Consider the following 23,116-nt stretch of genomic DNA (forward strand, 5'->3'; position numbering starts at 1 on the left):
CAATCGATTCATTCATTGCTATGATCATTGATCTCCGTTGCTATGAACATTTTACTATCTTTCTGTTCCCCCAAAGGTTTGAATATACTGGTAAAGTAACCAGGTTGTTAGGTTGCTTGCTATCCAAAGAGGAAAACACACTGATTCGTTTTAGAATGGCCCATGAAACGGTTCAGGAATGTAAAATGTGGTCCCGGTGATCCACTTTGGGAAGATACAAATGTTGCACCGGTAATATGGTCAGATCTTTAGACCTGGTTGAGCTACAAGCAAGTCGTTTTTGCTATAGAAATAGTGCATCCATGAAGCTAACGAATCCTCACTCGCTTGTTTCTGTAGGGCACTAGGAAACAACAGCACAGCAAAGCCTTTTCATTATGACAATTATTATCTGGGAGATTTTTTCACAGTCACGCAGTGCTCCCAAAATAAAACTCCTGGTCGCACAGCTAAATATTTTATTGCATATGTGACCAAATTGGTCGCACTTCAGAGCTCTGTCCACACCCAAACAAGAGTTGGAATATGGCATTATCTGCCAACATAAATAAATAATTCCTCTTAACTGTTTAAAACATTTGGTGATGCTTAAAGGGTTTATCCATCCAAATATGATCATTTCCAGTTTGTTCTATAAGATTGGATGTAGGCTACAGGGAGCAGACGGCAATCCAAAATAGATTTAATTCCTTACATATGGGTAGTCAAAAAGAGATATAGCTAGCATTGCTCATTTCTAGAGACCTAGGGACAAATTAGCATTGAAAACTAGCATATAAAGATAATCAAACAGCATAATTGTAAAACTGTCTTAATTTTGCTGGAGCCCGGGAAGAGTAGCTGCTGCCTTGACAGTGCTTTTAAATAAAATACATTATTTGTTTTCTCTGAAAATCCTCATTTTGGAATGTCCCACATCATTTTAACCTACTTAACCCCAAGATTTTCCCAGTTTTCACAATTTGTAAAGCCCTAGTTATTTTTGTTGCTTTGGGAAAGTAAATACTGAATATATTTACTTATATAATGTAATTGGTGATTAATTTATATTTGCCCCTTAGGTTTAATGTCAACCCTGTAACGTGAACTGAACATGTTTTAATATCGTAAAACTAATATGGTAAAAATACATTTGAAAGAAACATTGAACATCTAATACTCAAATCATAGTGTAAAAGTAGGTGAGCTGGTTCTACTCATTTTCTTGAGATTTGTGGTGGAAAACCCTGGCTGTTACCCATAGACAGATAGGCTAGAAATGTTTTAAGATAAAATACTGCTGTCAAGCTTACATTCAATTGCACACAAGCTTCCATTCCCCCTGTCACAAGGGGAGTAACATTAATGGCTGATTTAAGATGTCATCATCCCTGTTACGATAAACCGTGTCACTTTTTATTTATTTTCATTTCTGAACATGTCAGAATATAATCATTTGGTAAAATAATTAGTAATTTTGGACAAAATTACACTTCCCAAAAGGCACTCTATTCATAGAATGACCCTGCTATGTGATTCTATGATTGCCAAATACTTGTGAGATGCTACTCAAACCACAACATGGTATGCTGATTAGAGGATGAACAATGCTATGCTAACGGTCACTATTCAAGAACAGTAGACGCAACGTAATGGCACTAACCTGTTGCATTTTCTCCAGGTCCAGACTTGGCCTCCCCAGATCTCCCCCATAGCTGTGCCTGTGTTTCCTATAGGGGGCCGCCGACTGGTCGAAGTGGGTCAAGATGATAGGCTTGGCAGCAGGCTGCACCCCCTGGAACTGGAGCTTAATTGGAGGCGGTGGCTTGAGGCTGCGAGGTGGGCTTGAGCTAAAGAGCACTGGGCTGGTGGAAGCGGCCAGGCAAGTCCCAGGCTCCAAGGATGCTGCAACTGGGCCACAGCCACACAGGTCCCACACCTCCTCGTCGCTGGAGGCACTGCTGGGGTGGTCACCGTGGCGATGGTGCAGCGTCCACTTCCTGCCGTCTCCAACGCCGTGGCTGATTCGCTCCAGCTCTTCTTCAGACGAGTGATGGTCCAGAGTCGGGTCTAGAAGGAGGCGTAGGTGATGGAGGCGTGCTGGAGATAGGGGACCCTGATTGTGCTGCTGGCTGGTGGCCAGAGGGGTGAGGCCGCAGTTCCGCCGCCTCTCTGAGGGGGGTAACCAAGAGCACATGTCAAAGGTGAAGAGGCAGAGATAGCGACAAGCTTGTGTATTTCTATTCTGTGTAAACTGAAAGTTGCTTTATCTGCTAAATGACTATCTTGTACACATCCATGTAAAAATGAAGACCATAGAAGACTTGGGTTGGTTTGAGCAGGCGGGCCACATACCTCTGTCAATCTGTGCAAGCTCCTGGTTCTCCCCCTCGGAATCGTCGCTCTCCGCTCCCTCCCCACTGCCATGGTAGGAAATCTAGAAGGGAAGGGTTAAAGGATAACTATTTAATTGGGCAACATATGGCTTGTCCCTCAACTTCCTACATGAGATAGCATACAGTTAGCATCAGTACAAGACACTCTTTGGGGCTTTGCCAGGTTAGGTCGACAAGTAGCGTATTTATTAGACGAAATACCCAGGTTCATATCATTGCAACTATGAAGCAACTAGGAAGCAGTATCTTTAACAAATCACCATTCCACGTCCCTCACATCTCTACACCTAGTGCAACAGCATCACTAAGCAACAGGGTGGCCCACTGATTCTCAACTAACATCCTTTTATCTAATGATTCAAATAAACATTGTGTTGGAGAAATTGTGCAAAAGATCGAAATTAGGGCAACTCTGTTTCGCATATAACGTGCACATCATGCTAACACCCAAACTCGGCCAAATGGCTTTATGTCCTGGAAAATTCCTTACTCTCAAATTGGAATTTGGAAGAGGGATGACATTTACAAAAAGCTTAAATCTAGGTCTGGTCAATCTAGCCTCTTCAGTTCAGTGTAAACTCTTGTCAGCTCTTGGCAATTTCCAAGTCCCAGATTGCCCCTTTAAGAGCAGTTCCCTTTTGAGGGGTCTACGACAACAACAGTAGACACCCAGCAGACTGCAGCACGAAGAGTTAAGTAATGCGCCACACAAACAGTAGTTACCACACTGAGGCAGAGCAGCTGCCATCTGTGCTCACACACACATGCACTCACACAATGTCTCCCCTTCCTACTGAAGCACTTCAAACAGAGCAAAGGAGAAAGAGAGTGCAAGAGAAAGGAACCAGGGCCTCAAGTCCTACTCCAGCAGGCAGCGTACACTTCTACTATAAACAACTGGGGTGCATTCAGAGTTTACTATGACATTGTAGGACACAACGTTGAATGTTGAACACTGCTGAATGTTTGCGACTGGTACACTGTACACTACATAGTACTCTTACTTCCCTATCAGCATCAAAATACAGGCTATACTGTATCTAGCTATGAAATATCTTTAGCCTAATCCTGATCAAATATCTTTACAAATGTTCACACCATCATTCAAACTATTTCCACTACTACCTTAGCAAAGTACAAATGGTGCAAATACGGTTATAATAATTAATATGGCCTTTTATTATCATTTGAAGCAGTATACAGTATATAGCAGCATAGTTCTCAATCAATTCTTTACATGGACAGCCACAGTAGAGAGCACACCAACTTCACTGCCATTGCCCTTTCTATCTCCATGACATCACCCACTAGCACCACATTGTTTTGTGTGGGAGGCTGATTGTATTATTCTCTTCCCATTTAGGATCGGGGGTAGGGTAATCTGATCCTAGGTCAATTTTAAGGGCAACTTCTACCTCAAGCAAAGGGTTAAGGGCTCAAGTCCAGGTTAAAGGTAAAGGGTGTGTCAGTCTTGGAGCAAGTCAGACACTATTGTCAGAGGCAAGAGGATGAACCAACATAACAGTGACGTTGCATGTTGACTTAACTATTTGGCCTCGCTCTGCCCCCAGGGCAGTTCAGGGAAGCTGGTATTAATCACTTATAAGGACAGCAGGTGAAAGAGAGGGCACAAACACAATAGTCCACAAACACACATGCACACATGCATTTACATTGCACTTAAAAGGGATACAAGCACCACGCATACTGTCAAGCAACAAAATGCTTCAGTGTATGTACGACTGGGGTAGGCTACTTATCTCTTCGCAGTCCAACTTAGTCTCCCTATCTATGTTACATACTTCCTCCCCACACTGGATAAACGGGGCATTTGTTTTATCTGAGCAACTCAAACCACAACAGGGTTCAAATAACTGGACCATGAAAACGTTTAATTTAAAATGGGGTTTTCATGACTACGGTGTGACTGTATGGATTTGAATAGATGTTTTTCTCTCAAACCATGACCCATGATACCTGTGTTGAGCATGTAGTATCAGAAGGTACTCTTGTAAAGGACATCAATGTTATGTGCAGTGCACAGTGAACTGTTGATGCTTGTCTGAGTATGACAGTTTCTTGTTAACTACTTTTATGGTTTGGGTTCGTGCAACAGTTGAGGGAACAGTGTGTAACAGTTTAGGGAACGTTGGCCGTATCCGAATACCCATACTTGCATCTGAAATAGTAGGCCGAAAATGTTTTGTTTAATAGTATGCAACAATTTGAAAATGTAGTATACTTAAATTGCCCGGGTGTCACACTAATTTCAGCTTAGACAACACCTGAAATGGGGATGGGCTAGTGAAATCAACGAATAGTTGGAAACAACGCAATCGCGCATTACGCATTCTCCGTATGCGAAAATACTATGTTTAATTAATATTATGTGTATTTTCAATAATCAAGGATGGTTTAAATGGCAGGATGTTATACTTATATCGTCTCTTCATCTAGTAGAATTCGCATTGGAAAAGGTGGGTTGCGAGTGATAGGCCCTAATTCTCTTTAAGTAGCCAAACTACAAAACTAGGCTACTGAATTGGGAAGATGCCGAATAGCGAAGCTTCTGCGGTGTCGTTCAAATGTAGGGTAAGTAGTTTTTGTTCTCCTTAGAATGATCAAGAGTATTGCATCATAAGCTACATCTTTAAAACATAAGTCTTTAAAAAAATGTTTTTACCCTAATTGGATTTCTGTTTTCTTATTGAAAAATGTTTATTGTTCTCGTCAGAGCTTTTTTGCATTTATTTATTTTTTACCCCCTTTTCATGGTATCCAATTGGTAGTTACAGTCTTGTCTCATCGCTGCGACTCCCATTCGAACTCGCTAGAGGCGAAGGTCGAGAACCGTGCGTCCTCCGAAACACAACCCAGCCAAGTCGCACTGCTTCTTGACACAATGCCCGCTTAACCCAGAAGCCAGCCACACCAATGTGTTGGAGGAAACACTGTACACTGGAGACCGTGTCAGCATGCATTGCGCCCGGCCCACCACAGGAGTCGCTAGAGCGTGACGGGACATCCCTGCCGGCCAAACCCTCCCCTAACCCGGACAACGCTGGGCCAATTGTGTGACGCCTCATGGGTCTGACGGTCACGGCCGGCTGCGACAGAGTCCATTGTCAGAGCTTTTAAACAAAATACTAAACCATCTTGTGATTTCCAAATGTGTCGGCACCAGAGACTCAGGATGTGGGTGCGTTATTGGTGGCAGGTTAATCAGGCCTATTGACTGGAACATATGGATTGTTTAAGTTTTGTAGGCAAGGCTACCTATTATTTAATTTATGGTTCAAGTCTTAGCAGTCATTCTGATCTCATTCCCAATGATCAGTGCTTTAGTTTATTATGTTGCTGTCCAGCGGTTCTGAATTTGTGATGCAACTGACTGTCCACGTTTTTCTGTGTAATACCCTTTTGATTTGAACATTTGAAAACTTTTGGTGTATGTACTAGGCAATTTGATTTCATTTATAAACAGTACCAGTCAAAAGTTTGGAGACACCAACTCGTTCAAGGGTTTTTCTTTATTTTTACTATTTTTACATAGTAGAAGTGATGACAGCTTTGCATACTCTTGACATTCTCTCAACCAGCTTCACATGGAATGCTTTTCAAAAGTCTTCAAGGAGTTCCCACATATGATGAACACTTGTTGGCTGCTTTTCCTTCACTCTGCGGTCCAACTCATCCCAAACCATCTCAATTGGGTTGAGGTCGGGTGATTGTGGAGGCCAGATCATCTGATGCAGCACTCCATCACTCTCCTTCTTGGTCAATTAGCAGCCTGGAGGTGTGTTGGGTCATTGTCCTGATGAAAAACAAATGATAGTCCCACTGAGTGCAAACCAGCTGGGAGGGTGTATCGCGGAAGAATGCTGTGGTAGCCATGCTGGTTAAGTGTGCCTTGAATTCTAAATAAATCACAGACAGTATCACCAGAAATGCAGACCCACACCATCACACCTCCATGCTTCACGGTGGGAACCACACATGCGGAGATCATCTGTTGACAAAGACACAGTGGTTGAAACCAAAAATCTCCAATTTGGAATCATCAGACCAAAGGACAGATTTCCACAGGCCTAATGTCCATTGCTCGTGTTTCTTGGCCCAAGCAAGTGTCTTCTTCTTATCGGTGTCCTTTAGTAGTGGTTTCTTTGAAGCTATTGGACCATAAAGGCCTGATTCACGCAGTCTCCTCTGAACAGTTGATGTTGAGATGTGTCTGTACTTTAACTCTGTGAAGCATTTATTTGGGCCACAATTTCTGAGGCTGGTAACTCTAATGATCCTCTGCAGAGGTAACACTGGGTCTTCCTTTCCTGTGGCGTCCTCATGAGAGCCAGTTTCATCATAGCGCTTGATTGTTTTTGTGCCTGCACTTGAAGAAACTTTCATGGACTGTCGTTTCTCTTTGCTTATTTATGAAGCTGGTTGAGAGAATGCCAAGAGTGTGCAAAGCTGTCATCTAGGCAAAGTGTGGCTATTTGAAGAATCTCAAATATAAAATATTTTTGGATTTGTTTAACAATTTCTTGGTTACTACATGATTCCATGTGTTATTTCATAGTTTTGATATCTTTGTTATTCTACAATGAAGAAAATAGTCAAAATAAAGAAATATCCTTAGTGTACTTAGCGATCAAATCTGTAGTGAACATTACTCCTTATATGCCTATAAACTAGTACTGCTATTATTCCACACAAATGGCTCTTGCTTGCATGTTATGTTGAGCATAAGAAATGCACCAACAATCCTGATTTCCGAGGACCCTTTACCCTTGAGGTTGCATGTTAAATGTGCAACCAGAGGGGGAAAAAACCCTAGACATGTAATCACATGTAATCCACACACAGAGACGCGTACAAAGCGCTCCCTCGCCTTCCCTAGCCTTCCATTTGGAAAATCTGACTATAATTCTATCCTCCTGATTCCTGATTACAAACAAAAACAAAAGCAGGAAGCAAATGTGACTTGGTCAATAAGAAAGTGGTCAGATCAAGCAGATGCTGAGCTACAGGACTGTTTTGCTAGCACAGACTGGAATATGTTCTGGGACTCTTCCAATGGCATTGAGGAGTACACCACATCTGTCATTGGCTACATCAATAAGTGCATCGATGACATGGTCCCCACAGTGACTGAACGTACACACCCCAACCTGAAGCCATGAATTACAGGAAAAATCTGCACTGAGCTAAAGGTTAGAGCTGCCACATTCAAGGAGCAGGACTCTAACACGGAAGCTTATAAGAAATCCCGCTATGCCCTCCCCGACGAACCATCAAACAGGCAAAGCGTCAATACAGGACTAAGATTGAATCGTACTACACTGGCTCAGACCCTCGCCGGATGTGGCAGGGCTTGCAAACTATTACAGACTACAAAGGGAAGCACAGCCACGAGCTGCCCAGTGACACGAGCCCACCAGACGAGGTAAATTCATTCTATCCTCGCTTCGAGGCAAGTAACACTGAAGCATGCTTGTGAGCATCAGCTGTTCCGGACGACTGTGTGATCACGTTCTCTGTAGCTGATGTGAGTAAGACCTTAAAACAGGTCAACATTCATAAGGCCAGACGGATTACCAGGACGTGTTCTCCGAGCATGCGCTGACCAACTGGCAAGTGTCTTCACTGACATGTTCAACCTCTCCCTGTCTGAGTCTGTAATACCAACATGTTTCAACCAGAACATCATAGTCCCTGTGCCCAAGAACACGAAGGTAACCTGCCTAAATGACTACCGACCTATAGGATTCACGCCTGTAGCCATAAAGTGCTTTGAAAGGCTAGTCATGGCTCACAACACCATTATCCCAGAAAACATTTGCATACCGCCCCAACAGATCCACAGATGACGCAATCTCTATTACACTCAACACTGCCCTTTCCCACCTGGACAAAAGGAACACCTATGTGAGAATGCTATTCATTGAATACAGCTCAGCATTCAATACCATAATGCCCTCAAAGCTCATCACTAAACTAAGGACCCTGGGACTAAGGACTAAACACTTACCTCTGCAACTGGATCCTGGACTTCCTAACCGGCCGCTCCCAGGTGGTAAGGGTAGTTAACAACACATCCGCCACACTGATCCTCAACACGGGGGCCCTTCAGGGGTGCGTGCTCAGTCCCCTCCTGTACTCCCTGTTCACTCATGACTGCATGGCCAGGCAAGACTCCAACACCATAACCAAGTTTTCCGATGACATAACAGATCAGCAACTACGATGAGACAGCCTATAGGGAGGAGGTCAGAGACCTGGCCGTGTGGTGTCAGGACAACAACCTCTCCCTCAATGTGATCAAGACAAAGGAGATGATTGAGGATTACAGGAAAAGGAGTACCGAGCAAGTCCCCATTCTCATCTACGGAGATGTAGTGGAGCAGGTTGAGAGCTTCAAGTTCCTTGGTGTCCACATAACCAACAAACTATCATGGTCCAAACACACTAAGACAGTTGTGAAGAGGGCATGACAAAGCCTATTCCCCCCCAGGAGACTGAAAATATTTGGCATGGGTCCTCAGATTCTATAGCTGCACCATCGAGAGCATCCTGACTGGTTGCATCACTGCCTGGTATGGCAACTGCTCAGCCTCCGACCGCAAGGTACTACAGAGGGTACATCACTGGCGCCAAGCTTCCCGCCATCCAGGACCTCTATACTTTGCGGTGTCAGAGGAAGGCCCTAAAAATAGACTCCAGCCACCCTAGTCATAGACTGTTCTCTCTGCTATCGCAAGGCAAGCGGTACCGGACTGCCAAGTCTAGGTCCAAGAGGCTTCTAAAAGGTTTCTACCCCCAAGCCAGAAGACTCCTGAACAGCTAATCAAAGGGCTACCCAGACCCTTCTTTTACGCTGCTGCTACTCTCTGTTTATTGTATATGTATGGTGACTTTAAGTCCACATATTACCTCAATTACCTCAACTAACCGGTGCCCCCGCACATTGACTCTGTACTGGTACCATCTGTATATAGTATATTGCTATTGTTATTTTACTGCTGCTGTTTAAATATTAGTAAATTATTATAATTTTTACTTCTCTATTTTTACTTAACATGTTTTTCTTCTCAACTTCTTAAAGCGTTGTTGGTTAAGGGCTTGTAAAGTCAGCATTTCACTGTTGTATTCGGCACATATGAAAAATAACTTTTGATTTGAGATATTACCAAAGTATTCAGACCCCTTCACTTTTTTCCACATTTTGGTACATTATAGCCTTATTATAAAATTGATTAAAACGAAAGAAATCTTAGCAATCTACACACAATACCCAATAATGACAAAGCAAAAACAGGTTTTTAGATGAGTTGTTTGCAAATGTATTAAACATTTAAAAAAACAGAAATTCCTTATCTACATAAGTATTCAGGTATTTGCTATTAAACTGAAATTGAGCTTGGGTGCATCCTGTTTCCATTGATCATCTTTGAGATGTTTCTACAACTGGATTGGAGTCCACCTGTGGTAAATTCAATTGATTGGACATGATTTGGAAAGGCACACACCTGTTTATATAAGGTCCCACAGTTGACAGTGCATGTCAGAGCAAAAGCCAAGACATGAAGTCAAAGGGATTGTCCGTAAAGCTCTGAGACAGGATTGTGTTGAGGCACAGATCTGGGGTACCAAAAAATGTATGCATTGAAGCATTGAAGGTCCCCAAGAACACAGTGGCCTACATCATTATAAAATGGAAGAAGTCTGGAACCACCAAAACTCCTAGAGCTGGCCACCCAGCCAAACTGAGCAATTGGGGGAGAAGGGCCTTGGTAAGGTAGGTGAACAAGAACATGATGGTCACTAAGACAGAGTTCTAGAGTTCCTCTGTGGAGATGGGAGAAACCTCCAGAAGGACAACCATCTCTGCAGCACTCCACCAATCTGGCCTTTATGGTAGAGTGGCCAGACGGAAGCCCCTCCTCAATAAAAGGTACACGACAGCCCGCTTGGAGTTTCGCAAAAGGCACCTAAAGACTCTCAAGACTAGGAGAAACAAGATTCTCTGGTCTGACGAAACCAAGATGGAACTCTTTTACATGAATGCCAAGCGTCACATCTGGAGGAAACAGCATCATGCAGCATCATGCTATGAGGATGTTTTTCAGCGGCAGGGACTGGGAGACTAGTCAGGATCGAGGCAAAGATGAATTGAGAAAAGTACAGAGAGTTCCATGATGAAAACCTGCTCCAGAGTGCTCAGGACCTCAGACTGGGGTGAAGGTTCACCTTCCAACAGGAAAACGATCCCTAAGCACACAGCCAAGACAGCGCAGGAGAGGCTTTGGGACAAGTCTCTGAATGTCCTTGAGTGGCCTAGCAAGAACGCGGACTTGAACCTGACCGAACATCTCTGGAGAAATCTGAAAATAGCTGTGCAGGAACACTCACCATACAACCTGACAGAGCTTGAGAGGATCTGCAGAGAGGAATAAGAGAAACTCCCCAAATACAGGTGTGCCAAGCTTGTAGCGTCATACCCAAGAAGACTTGAGGCTGTAATTGCTGCCAAATGTACTTCAACAAAGTACTGCATAGGGTTTGGGGAGTTTGAATAATTATGTTAAAAATGCTGTTTACGTGGTTTGTTTAAATATAAATGAGCAAATATTTCTAAAAACCTCTTTTCAATGTTTCATTGTGTGGAATTGATAAGGTAAAAAAAACTATTTAATCCATGTTAGGTTGTAACGGAACAAAATGTTGAAAAAGTCAAGGGGTCTGAATACTTTCGGAATGCACTGAATCTAATTATTTCGGAAGTAAGCGCTAGGGGTCCATTTGGGATTGGGCATAAAATCACCTTGCATTCAGCGGTTATGAATTTGTAATGCAACCGACTGTCCACGTTTATCTGTGCAGTACCCTTTTGATTTGAACATTTGAAAAGTTTTGGTGTATGTACGAGGCAATTTGATTTAATTTATAAACAGTACCAGTGTGACATGGATTTCTCAACTCTATGTAAGGGGCTTTACAGTGAGAGCATGTCCACCAATTTCCCAGTTCCTCTTTCCTTCCTGCTTCGTACAATTTGTTCCATGTCAGGCTGAAGGCTCACAGGCCCTGACCTCCTATCTTTCACTCCACACCTGTCTGGTAAGGCCCGCTAAAGCCATGACCCCGGTGTTATCTTCCGTACTTAAAGCAGGTGATTGCAGGTCTAATGAGTGATAAGGGGGTTGTTAAAAACAGCTGCTACGCCGAGTGGCAAAGAAAGAGGAAAGAGTGGAGATTCCATGGTAAAGGCCATATGGATAAAGGGATAGTGGCAGTTTGTGTGTACACACACGTATGTGTGTGTGCGCCCGTGTCCAGAAGGTAAAAACCAAAAGAGCTAGATCATCTGTCACCAGCTTGGCATGATGGTATCCACCTGGCTGTGACATATTTGACATGTCCCGTGTTCATGTGCTGCATGGGAACACGTGTGAGGTGAGAGGGATTGGCAGTGCCATCATGAGTGTGTGAAGACTATTTGTGCCCTTGGGATAATTCCAAAGAGGGATGATCCATTTAACACAAGGGATATTTCATTTTTTTTAGCATGTTAGACCTCATTTTTCACTTACTTTTAGTGTTGAAGCATCTTCCAGACAGTTGTTTTAGTCAAAGTTCCATTCATGAGATGTCTTAGTTGTTTGCTTGAGCCATACAGTGTATTGGTCAGACTCGCAAGCATAAAAGTGTATAACTCGAACTGTGTTTACTTCCTGTATTTCCCTTGTCTTGGAACACATGTCTCGCATAGCCACAACTCCAAATTTCACAGAGCCTGGTTCTCGAGGCTAGTGCAGTGCAAACGCGGCTTTTAAGCCGGACAGCTACGAGCCTGAAGAGGATGCATACTTTACAGAACCATATTTATAATTTATGAGCCAGAATATACTGACGATGAGTTTTGACAGATAGAAGCAAAGACAGCACGGGGGAAATAGCAACAGGTGATCCGGCAGACCAGCAACAGGGCCCAGTTAACTAGGGGTATAAATGTGAAAAATCTGAGAAAAATGCAAGGCAATGCCGACTGAAATTTAGTGTCTGGGCTGTGCCGATGGAACTTGATAATGCCAACACTTGAAGAAATACATTTGTTTGCCGAAGACACTGAGGATGCCGGTCACAGCACAAGTCTGTGTGACAGATCATTCAGATTCCCCAGCACTTATCAACCCAGGAGTAATTGAACATTTTTTTCCATGTCAATAAGATCAGCTGAAAAAAAGTTAGCATATCCAGTGGGACCAAATGGGCAGCTGTCCATAGAGTAAGTAAACGTTTCAAATTGAAGTTATCAATAGTGCATACATATCAATTTGAACATGTTATCGGTTTCCTATAATGATATATTCCCATGTTCCATAGTCAATATCATCTTGTTGCGTATCGCATTGTGATGGAATGGGTACTCAAGGCAGACAAAAAGGTAACAGACAAGTAATGCCATCCTGCGTCGTTGAGGCCATCCATAGAAAGTATCCTTCCCCCTTCAGGAGGATACAATGGATTCAAGGATTCTAAGCACGTGCACCTGCTTCTCTGAACCACTTGGTTCTCAAGAATGTCCAGTATAAAGACTGAACACGTAATGAAAAGTTTTATTACACAACCTGTCTATGGCTATGACCAATGTAAATACAAGCTGTTTAAGTAGCCATGAGTATGTAAACAAAATAAAGTTACTTGTTCTTCAACACAAACATGTTCCCAAATAAAAGACAACACTGCAAGTATGTGTTGTAGACAATCAAATTTGTAATGAAGGTTATAAAAGTAAACACACATACAACTAATAGAAAAATACATTTGACTAAGTAAATGGACATGTAAACATGTTCTACACGGCTACTTTAGCAGTCCAACAACCTATGTAGCTTCTACTGCGACATCTAGGCTACACATATCCTTATCCTTGTCCTAGCTATTGACATCTATCCGTATCCTTAGTCCTGTCGGAGCCAGTAAACCGCTTGTTTTCCTTATCTGTATTTCCGTATGTGTAGCCACGCACTTTGTTGACAAATGAGAGATGACACGCCTGCTCCTGAGCGGAACAACGCTGGCAACTTACTTTGGCTGAAGTATCTAGTCTGTTTTTTTCAAAAGCACAATTGCGGATGTTTGGAGAGAAAAAAACAATATCTTTGAACAGGCCCCCAAAAAAACATAACCGTCATTAGAACTTTATGTGGAGACGTTTTGAAGCACGTTTTTGGGTGAGTCTGGCCACTACCACTATATGGGTCATGCAAGCAACTAAGCCAGCCAAAGACATCTCAGGAATGGAACGTTGGCCAAAACAACTGTCTGGAGGATGCTTCAACACTAAAAGTAGAAAATAAGGTCCATGGTGTTTTTAGTCTTTTGTGTCCAACAATGAAAATGATGTAAAAATAAATAAATAGTCAACACCCCCTTTCAAAATGTTCACCTTGTTGCCCGAAATAAAAAACGGATTCAAATCAGACTTTTTCCGGCTATATTTACACACAGTAAACACACAATATCCAAGTAAATAAAAAAATCTGTAACTCTGAAAATGAATTACAAGTAAAACAGTAAAATACCCTATTTGGATTAGTGAACACCCCCCTGAGTAAATACTTAGTGGAACCACCTTTTGCTTGAATTATAGCCAAGAGTCTCTTTGAATATGTCTCTAATAACTTTACACCCCTAGACTGTGCAATATTTGCCCATTCTTCCTGGCAGAATTGTTCAAGCTCAGTCAAATTGCATGGTGACCGCTCATGGACTGCACTCTTCCAAGTCATTCCACAGATTCACGATGGGATTTAGGTCAGGGTTCTGGCTTGGCCACTCAAGGACATTCGAAAATAAAAGAGAGCCGCACACTCTAGGAGCTCAGATGCAAAAATGTAATACCAACCAAGCTGTCTTCATCAGGGTATAATCACAAACACTGCGGGATGACTTGTTTATATAGTGTCAGAAGACACAGGTGTCTGTAATCATAGCCAAGAGTGGCCTAATATCATTGGTTAATAATAAAATATTAAAATGTCATACAAAGAACAGCATAAAAACAACAAATGGATAGCATACAATCATAGATTAATTTGACTACACAAGTTTACAAACAATTACAATGGCAAAGTCACAATAATCACAAGAATGGCTTAAGATCAAAGTCTACGTTGAGACCGAAAGGCGCAAGGGTCTTTAAATTAAAGATCCAGGCAGCCTCTCGCTTTAACAATAAATTATCAAGGTCACTCAAGGACATTCACCATGTCCTTCAGCCACTGTACGGTTGCTTTTGGCGGTTTGCTTTGGGTCATTGTCATGTTGAAACGAGAACCATCTTCCCATTTTCAACTTCCTGGTAGTGGGCTGCAAGTTATAAATATAACGTTTATTTGGAACGTAAGAAATATATATATATTTTTAAAAGCATTCATGATTTGCGTAAATGTAATATACTAACTATTACTCTTGAATAAAAATATGAAATGGTATTACATTTGGTGAAGAGCACATTATGGCTTGTTTAGGACTCGAAACTCAAAGTTTAAGACTTGAGACTTGAGTTGAGACTTGTCGGTCTTGACTTGGGACTTGACTTGAGTGCCAAGACTTGAGACTTACTTGTAATTTGTAAAACAACGACTTGGTCTGCCAACAGGTGTCTACTAGTTACAGAAAAAACTCACTATCACACCCATGTGTACACTCATGCGGGCTACTATAATTACAGCCACACTCAAATAGACTTGAACTCTCAAATACACACAGTCAAACATGATCATAATTGAACATGTGAGAAAACAAGATTTGTGAGAGCTATATTTCTATCTGCCCTTGCTCTGCCTCGTTATTTTTGGGAGTGTTTCCCAAATGTTGAGCAAGCAAATGCTAGCCTAATCTTGCTAATGACATCATTTCCCCTCTGTTGTTTACAATGTACAACCCTCCATCTTTCGAATGTTCCCAATTGGCTAAAGACTTGGCTGCTTGTTTACGGAACCAGAAGATAGAGTTGAAGTCTGAAGTTTACATACACCTTAGCCAAATACATTTAAACTCCGTTTTTCACAATTCCTGACATTTAATCCGAGTAAAAATTGTCTTAGGTCAGTTAGGATCATCACATTTAAGAATGTGAAATATCAGAATAATAGTAGAGAGAATGATTTATTTCAGCTTTTATTTATTTCATCACATTCCCAGTGGGTCAGAAGTTTACATATACTCAATTAGTATTTGGTAGCATTGCCTTTAAATTGTTTAACTTGGGTCAAACCTTTCGGGTAGCCTTCCACAAGCTTCCCACAATAAGTTGGGTGAATTTTGGCCCATTCCTCCTGACAGAGCTGGTGTAACTGAGTCAGGTTTGTAGGCCTCCTTGCTCGCACACGCTTCTTCAGTTCTGCCCACACATTTTCTATAGGATTGAGGTCAGTGCTTTGTGATGGCCACTTCAATACCTTGACTTTGTTGTCCTTAAGCCATTTTGCCACAACTTTGGAAGTATGCTTGGGGTCATTGTCCATTTGGAAGACCCATTTGCGACCAAGCATTAACTTCCTGACTGATGTCTTGAGATGTTGCTTCAATATGTCCACCTAATTTTCCTGCCTCATGATGCCATCTATTTTGTGAAGTGCACCAGTCCCTCCTGCAGCAAAGCACCCCCACAACATGATGCTGTCACCCCCGTGCGTCCCAGTTGGGATGGTGTTCTTCGGCTTGCAAGCCTCCCCCTTTTTCTTACAAACATAACAATGGTCATTATGGCCAAACAGTTCTATTTGTGTTTCATCAGACCAGAGGACATTTCTCCAAAAAGTACGATCTTTGTCCCCATGTGCAGTTTCAAACCGTAGTCTGGCTTTTTTATGGTGGTTTTGGAGCAGTGGCTTTTCCTTGCTGAGCGGCATTTCAGTTTATGTTGATATAGGACTCGTTTTACTGTGGATATAGATACTTTTGTACCTGTTTCCTCCAGCATCTTCACACGGTCCTTTGCAGTTGTTATGGGATTGATTTGCACTTTTTGTACCAAAGTACGTTCATCTCTAGGAGACAGAATGCGTCTCTAACCTGAGCGGTATGACGGCTGCGTGGTCCCATGGTGTTTATACTTGCGTACTATTGTTTGTACAGATGAACGTGATACCCTCAGGCGTTTGGAAATTGCTCCCAAGGATGAACCAGACTTGTGGAGGTCTACAATTTGTTTTCTGAGGTCTTGGCTGATTTATTTTGATTTTCCCATGATGTCAAGCAAAGAGGCACTGAGTTTGAAGGTAGGCCTTGAAATACATCCACAGGTACACCTCCAATTGACTCAAATTATGTCAATTAGACTATCAGAAGCTTCTGAAGCCATGACATAATTTTCTGGAATTTTCCAAGCTGTTTAAAGGCACAGTCAACTTACTGTATGTAAACTTCTGACCCACTGGAATGTGAATTATAAGTGAAATAATCTGTCTGTAAACAATTGTTGGAAAAATTGTCATGCACAAAGTAGATGTCCTAACCGACTTGCCAAACTATAGTTTGTTAACAATACATTTATGGATGTTGAAAAACAAGTTTTAATGACTGCAACCTAAGTGTATGTAAACTTCCGACTTCAACTGTAACTATTACCAGCTAGCCTAATTCCAATCCGATTTCAAACAAGTTACCACATCAAAAGGAAGTAGCATGTTTTTTTTAACTGGTGGAATTAATGAGATGTATGCTATTCAATGGCGTATGTCCATTTACAACAAACCAATCACCCCAGAAACTGTGCTGTTGTGCCATGGCCTGATCTTAATCTGGAGTCAATAAGAGGGCAAACAAACACACACACACACTTCAGTGCATTGAATCACTACATAAGGCGGCAACCTAAAATACACCCCCTCCAGTGTGTGTGTGTGTGTGTGTGTGTGTGTGTGTGTGTGTGTGTGTGTGTGTGTGTGTGTGTGTGTGTGTGTGTGTGTGTGTGTGTGTGTGTGTGTGTGTGTGTGTGTGTGTGTGTGTGTGTGTGTGTGTGTGTGTGTGTGTGTGTGTGTTTCAGTGTGCCTATGTTCCTGGTCAACTGATATTCACGCAAGCGTGAATAGTATGTCAAGTATGCTTGAAATAAATCCCTGTCACTGAGCAGCTTTCTAAGATGGATCGATGGGAATCTTGGGAACACACAGACACACACGCTGACTAGTCCACCCGCATATAACACAGACAAGGAAATACACTGCCCACCTGAACTTCAGGCCCCACGCTACATCCTCTCTGACACATGTATGACAGACTGTTGGTGAAACATCATGTCTGCAAGCTCATTTTAGCGTTCCTTGCAATAACAGTGTGAATAGCACACAGACATACTTGTGATTTCTAGAAGAATGTAGATTAGACATGCAAACATAACTACCTAAACAGACCCATGCCAGACACAAAAACTTCAGCTGCTTCAACTCCCAAATCCTATAAAACTGACACAATCTCTCTCTTTCTCTCGTGAACTAGACCCCAGGGTCTGACTGGCCTTTCCGTTCCAGGCACGCTCACATGGGGATCACGTCCATGTAACTGGCCCTGTAATAGTCTTCATTAGGCTGACCTCCTAGAGTCCGGAGTGGAACGGGGCCCATCCACACCAATGAGGATCATTATCTTTGGGTGTCCTAAGCCCTCGCTCTCAAGAATGACCACTTTCACAGCCTCCACCGTGGTCAGTGACACATATCTTCCCAAAATGTCTGAAAGGGGTTGTGCCTTGAAATAATTCCAATAATTAGAAGAGCTAGCAGCCAGGGCTTACTGATACAATGGTATCAATAAAGTTTGGGGTGAGCTTTCCAAGATCTCCACCAGGCCATTCAAAATGTGCAATGGTGGCACAAAATGGCTGCTCAATTTGGAGTTGGTTGCGTCACAATATAGAGCGCCTCTATACCCGACATGAAAAGTTAGCATTGTTGCACAAAATGGGTGCCATGTAACATTGAAATGGGTGCCACTAAAGGTTGAAGCGAAGCAAGTGTAAAGGAGAGCGACTTCAATCATCTATCACCATCACTATATGAAATGTATTAAAATTGGTGATGCCGCCCCCTGCCAACAAACACTCAGTGTTTTTATTGAAGACCGTGGTGGCTGCAGCTCTGTATATTGCTGCAGGATCCTCAGTGCTCCACCTATCATGCTGACCAAACCGCTCGCGCCCGTGTGTCCGCATATGCATGTTGATTTTGTACCCCCACACCAGACACGATCAGGACACGCAGGTTGAAATATCAAAACAAACTCTGAACCAATTATATTAATTTGGGGACAGCATTAAAAGCATTAAACATTTATGGCAATTTAGCTAGCTATATCCTCGGATATAAACATTGGGTTGTTATTTTACCTGAAATGCGCAAGGTCACACACAAGCTGTGTGAAAGTATTCTAGGCAGTTTAGGATGGAAACACTGTTGAGCTATGGTCCATACACACAAAAGCCAGATTCCTGTTTTCAGAGGAGAACCAGATGTGTAATAAATTGAAGTAGGATGTGTGTGTGTGTGTGTGTGTGTGTGTGTGTGTGTGTGTGTGTGTGTGTGTGTGTGTGTGTGTGTGTGTGTGTGTGTGTGTGTGTGTGTGTGTGTGTGTGTGTGTGTGTGTGTGTGTGTGTGTGTGTGTGTCGTGTGTGTGCGTGTGTGTGTGATGAAGTAAATTGAAATGGGTTTGTGTAATACTAATGTGATGTTATAAAGAACTGAACTGCATTCAATGTTAAAACACGTAAGAGTTATTTTGAGTGCAACAGTTGCGGGTGGTTGCATGGCTGTTTAGTTACAAAAACACTGTACAGCCCACATGCTTGTTGATCATTGAGATAGCGTTGAGATACGCTGTTTCAAGTGTGTATGTGTGTGTGGCTGCAGTAGTCTCTTTCAAAGTAACCAGGTCATTCACCTAAAGCCACAGGCCCAAGCAAAAATGCTCTGCATCAGTGGTGACCCGTCATTCAGGGCAGTTTTGTCTCTCTTGCATGTCATTTTGGAATTAATGCGTGTCACATATCAGTTTGCATATCAGTTTGCATTGTTAATAAAGCCGCATACAAACATGGTCGATATTTTGCTTTATTGAGTAAGGCAGCTCCAAAATGCAGGTGTTTCAGCCTAGTTCAGAGCTTTATGTGGTGGGGGGCAGCCAGAGGAAAATACAGAGCGTAGGGGTTGGTAATGTTCTCTAGTTGTGCCATGACTGGCTCAGTGTTCAGTCACTCATGGGGGACTGCGTCACTGCAAAATCTACAGGGAGAGCTTGAAAGTTCAAGCCCCCTTGGGTGCTGACATATTTACATTAGAAGTGCCCATCCAAGAAGGCTCAAAATCATTGGCCACAGATAAAATTACGTCAAATCACGTTATATCTACCGTAGCTTTGATCGGACTGATCATGTCAACATCTTACTTTCAAAATATTAGCTAGCAAGCTGGACAAGCAGTCATCGTCATGAATCACGTCAATAATCTACTGGCAAATCCTTTTCAATCCTTGTTATATGAAGAGAAATTATAGATAAAATGTATCAGTGCTCATCGGCCATTGGGATATAGACATTACACAACAAGTTGGAAATTGCAAATTCAACAATAAGGGGTTTGGAAGGAATCAGTGTCTAACTGCAAGCGTTGCAAAGCAATTCCTATTTTGCTTCCCCTGCCTGCTATTCTGTGGAGAGGGCGTGTGGTCCAAGTCTGGTTTTAAGGGTCTCTTTTCAAAGCTTAAAAGGATAAACATTCACATGCAACACCATGGGCCAGAAAAGGTTGAAGATATTGGCCAACTTCTGCTGCATTCAAAACAACTGGAAACCTGTAACTGGGACATCTCAGACTTCAGTGAGTTCAAGACAACAGGGAACTTTTTTTTAAACAAGTTCCGACTGGGAAAATATGTTTTGAACGGTCATCCAACTCGGAATTCCAAGTCGGGAACTCTGGGCTCTTTCTAGAGATCCGAGCTGAAGATCACTGATGTCATGATTCAACCTTGTTTGAGTCCAAAAATGTATTGTATGCTGCACCATAAATTCTGTAATATGCCAGGGAGATATGAATAATGTAGCTAAGAAAGTATTACTAAGTGTATGTTGTGTAGTAAACTGTTAGTAGCCCATGTGCATCACCCTAATAATTTAGCCCGTTTACCCTACTGTTCTGAAATGGTGGGGCACATGCAACCTACAGCCTGTTTTAGAGAAATGTCATCATCGAATATATTAATTGTCTGCTTATATGCCCCCTTTATTTATCCTACGGTTCTGACTCGGTGTACAGGGTTAATACCGTAAGAAAGAACCATGTTCTGAATTCTGTTACTGTATATTTAGTTATTTGTACATCTCAATTGTCAGTAAAAAAACCATTTGTTGAAAAGAAAGCTCTCCTGTAGAGACAGCTTTATGTAGGCTCTAACAGTTTGTGGGCACCATTTGTCACTGTTATAGTGCAATTCATGTATTGTTTAGTGTTGTATTGTGTAATGGCTTAGCTGGTATGCAGCTAAAACTTTTTTGCCCTACCAAGATTTACATGCTCTGCATAATGCAATACTAATTAACATATAACAATGTTACAATGTGTCTTTATAACATTATGTAGTGGTGGACGATGTCACTGGGGAGGGGGGGATTCGACAATACTATGAGGCTTACCTTAAATTGAAAAGGATGAATCTCGTTGAGCGAGTGTCTTCTTAGCTTCTTGGTTAAAGTCTTCAACATCCTGAACTTTTACGGATATGGCTTATCTATCTCCACTTAGCTATTTGTGTTGCTGGTGTGAAGCCATGCAACAACTACTTTGAAATGTACAGCAGTTTGCACATTAAAAGGCACAGACTTACTAAAGCAAACAGTAACACACATTCACACACACACAGTCACTCACTCACTCACTCACTCACTCACACACGCACACACACACACAATGATGACAAACTCAACTTTTGTTGAAGAGAATAACCAGCCCCCAATACCAGCCCCCAATACCATAGTTTGTGCAGGTAAATATCTTGACATAATAGCGGTCGAAATCCGTTATGTGACAGGCTTGATTAAGACTAATTTGAACTAAAACCAACTTCGTTATTGTGCGTTCACTTAGTTTGCTAGCGACGTAGCCAATCCTGGTAGCTTGTTTCCCAGGTCCCAAATTAATAAACCATAATAGTTTCGACTTTCTCCTCCTCGGCTTTGTAAAAAAAATAATTGTAGGAATAGCGCGCGAGCTATGTCGTCCACTTTCCCTCAACTTGCTCACGTTCAGACACGCGCGCGCACACACACACACACACACACACACACAGCCGAATATGTACGTGTACACGTGTACACACACACACACACACACACACACACAGAGAGAATCTACATGCTCTCCTACCAGAACATATTCCAGTTCTCTCGTTCATAGATCCGGATTTTTCATTGGCTACTCCACCGAGTGATGTCATTTTTTTTCTCAACAAGGAGAGAGAGGGTGGCTGCCTGTTTCTTAAAGCAATATCTTGTTTACTTTGACCGATATCAACCGTATATGTCTATATACGTTCTTTATAAGGATTAAGAATGTAATATATTTCTGCCAATTTTCGTCTATTTGAGAATCATAGAGTTACTTAGATCTGGGAACTCATCAGGATGATGCCGTTCAGGGGCATCATTTATAAACCATGCATATGTACAAAATATACCCCAAAATGTTCTTGCTCCAGTTTTCACGCAAAAGTTTGCATTTATACAAATTTAACTTGATGTGAGAATGTGGTCAGCTTCACTCAAACTTTAGACCATGCACGTCTGCTAGTGGTTGAAATATTGTATTGCAAGCTGGCATGTAAGTATTATGTGTAAATCGTGGATATGATGACAAGTTTATTCATTTTAAAAAATTCAACTGGAAACACTAACAATAATGCAGCCTTTTGCCATTACTGAGAAGTCCATGTGTTTTATTTCTTGACTCTAAAATAATAAGACATTGGAATCGTTTTCCTATGTATTTTATTTTCATAACCTTTGCAGAATAAATGCTTCACATTTCCTGGCTCTGTGATGGGTTCATATTCCGTTTGAAGATTTAAAAAATAATAATAATAATAATATATGCATTGCCAGTCAAAAGTATGGACACACTCATTCAAGAGTTTTTCTTTATTTGTACTATTTTCTACATTGTAGAATACTAGTGAAGACATCAAAACTATGAAATAACAAATATGGAATCATGTAGTGACCAAAAAATTGTTAAACAAATCCAAAAATATGTTATATTTAAGATTCTTCAAATAACCACACTTTGCCTTGATGACAGCTTTGCACACTCTTGCATATTAAAATAAAACAACTGATACATCACATTTACATATGTTTTCAGACCCTTTACTCAGTACTTTGTTGAATCACCTTTGGCAGCAATTACAACCTGAAGTTTTCTTGGGTTTGACTCTACAAGCTTGGTACACTTGTATTTAGGGAGTTTCTCCCATTCTTCTCTGCAGATCTTCACAAGCTATGTCAGGTTGGATGGGGAGCGTCGCTGCACAGCTATTTACTGATCTCTCCAGAGATGTTCGATCGGGTTCAAGTCCGGGCTCTGGCTGGACCACTCAAGGACATTCAGACTTGTCCCAAAGCCACTCCTGCGTTGTTTTGGTTGTCTGCTGAGGGTTTTGTCCTGTTAGAAGGTGAACCTTCACCC

The 23,116-nt window shown here is 41.9% G+C and overlaps 1 protein-coding gene across 2 annotated transcripts in view; it reads right to left on the minus strand.

Annotated features, from left to right (window-relative positions):
* The window catches only part of si:dkey-16j16.4 (uncharacterized), a 70,789-nt gene extending 48,982 nt beyond the window's left edge, over positions 1-21,807 (minus strand). The window contains exons 1-3 of one of the 2 annotated variants that reach the window (XR_004822373.2): positions 21,070-21,807; positions 2,335-2,416; positions 1,643-2,151 (exon numbers count right to left, since the gene is read on the minus strand). Coding sequence is in view for 1 of the 2 variants with exons in the window: in XM_035752760.2 (XP_035608653.1) it covers positions 1,643-2,151; positions 2,335-2,416; positions 21,070-21,138 (660 nt within the window). In the remaining variant the exon portion in view is untranslated. The remainder of the gene's footprint in view (positions 1-1,642; positions 2,152-2,334; positions 2,417-21,069) is intronic. The other variant, XM_035752760.2, reaches the window with a different exon arrangement.
* Between the last annotated feature and the right edge of the window lie 1,309 nt (positions 21,808-23,116).

Source organism: Oncorhynchus keta, chromosome 35, assembly GCF_023373465.1.
Source record: "Oncorhynchus keta strain PuntledgeMale-10-30-2019 chromosome 35, Oket_V2, whole genome shotgun sequence".
NCBI classification, from domain to species: Eukaryota; Metazoa; Chordata; class Actinopteri; order Salmoniformes; family Salmonidae; genus Oncorhynchus; species Oncorhynchus keta.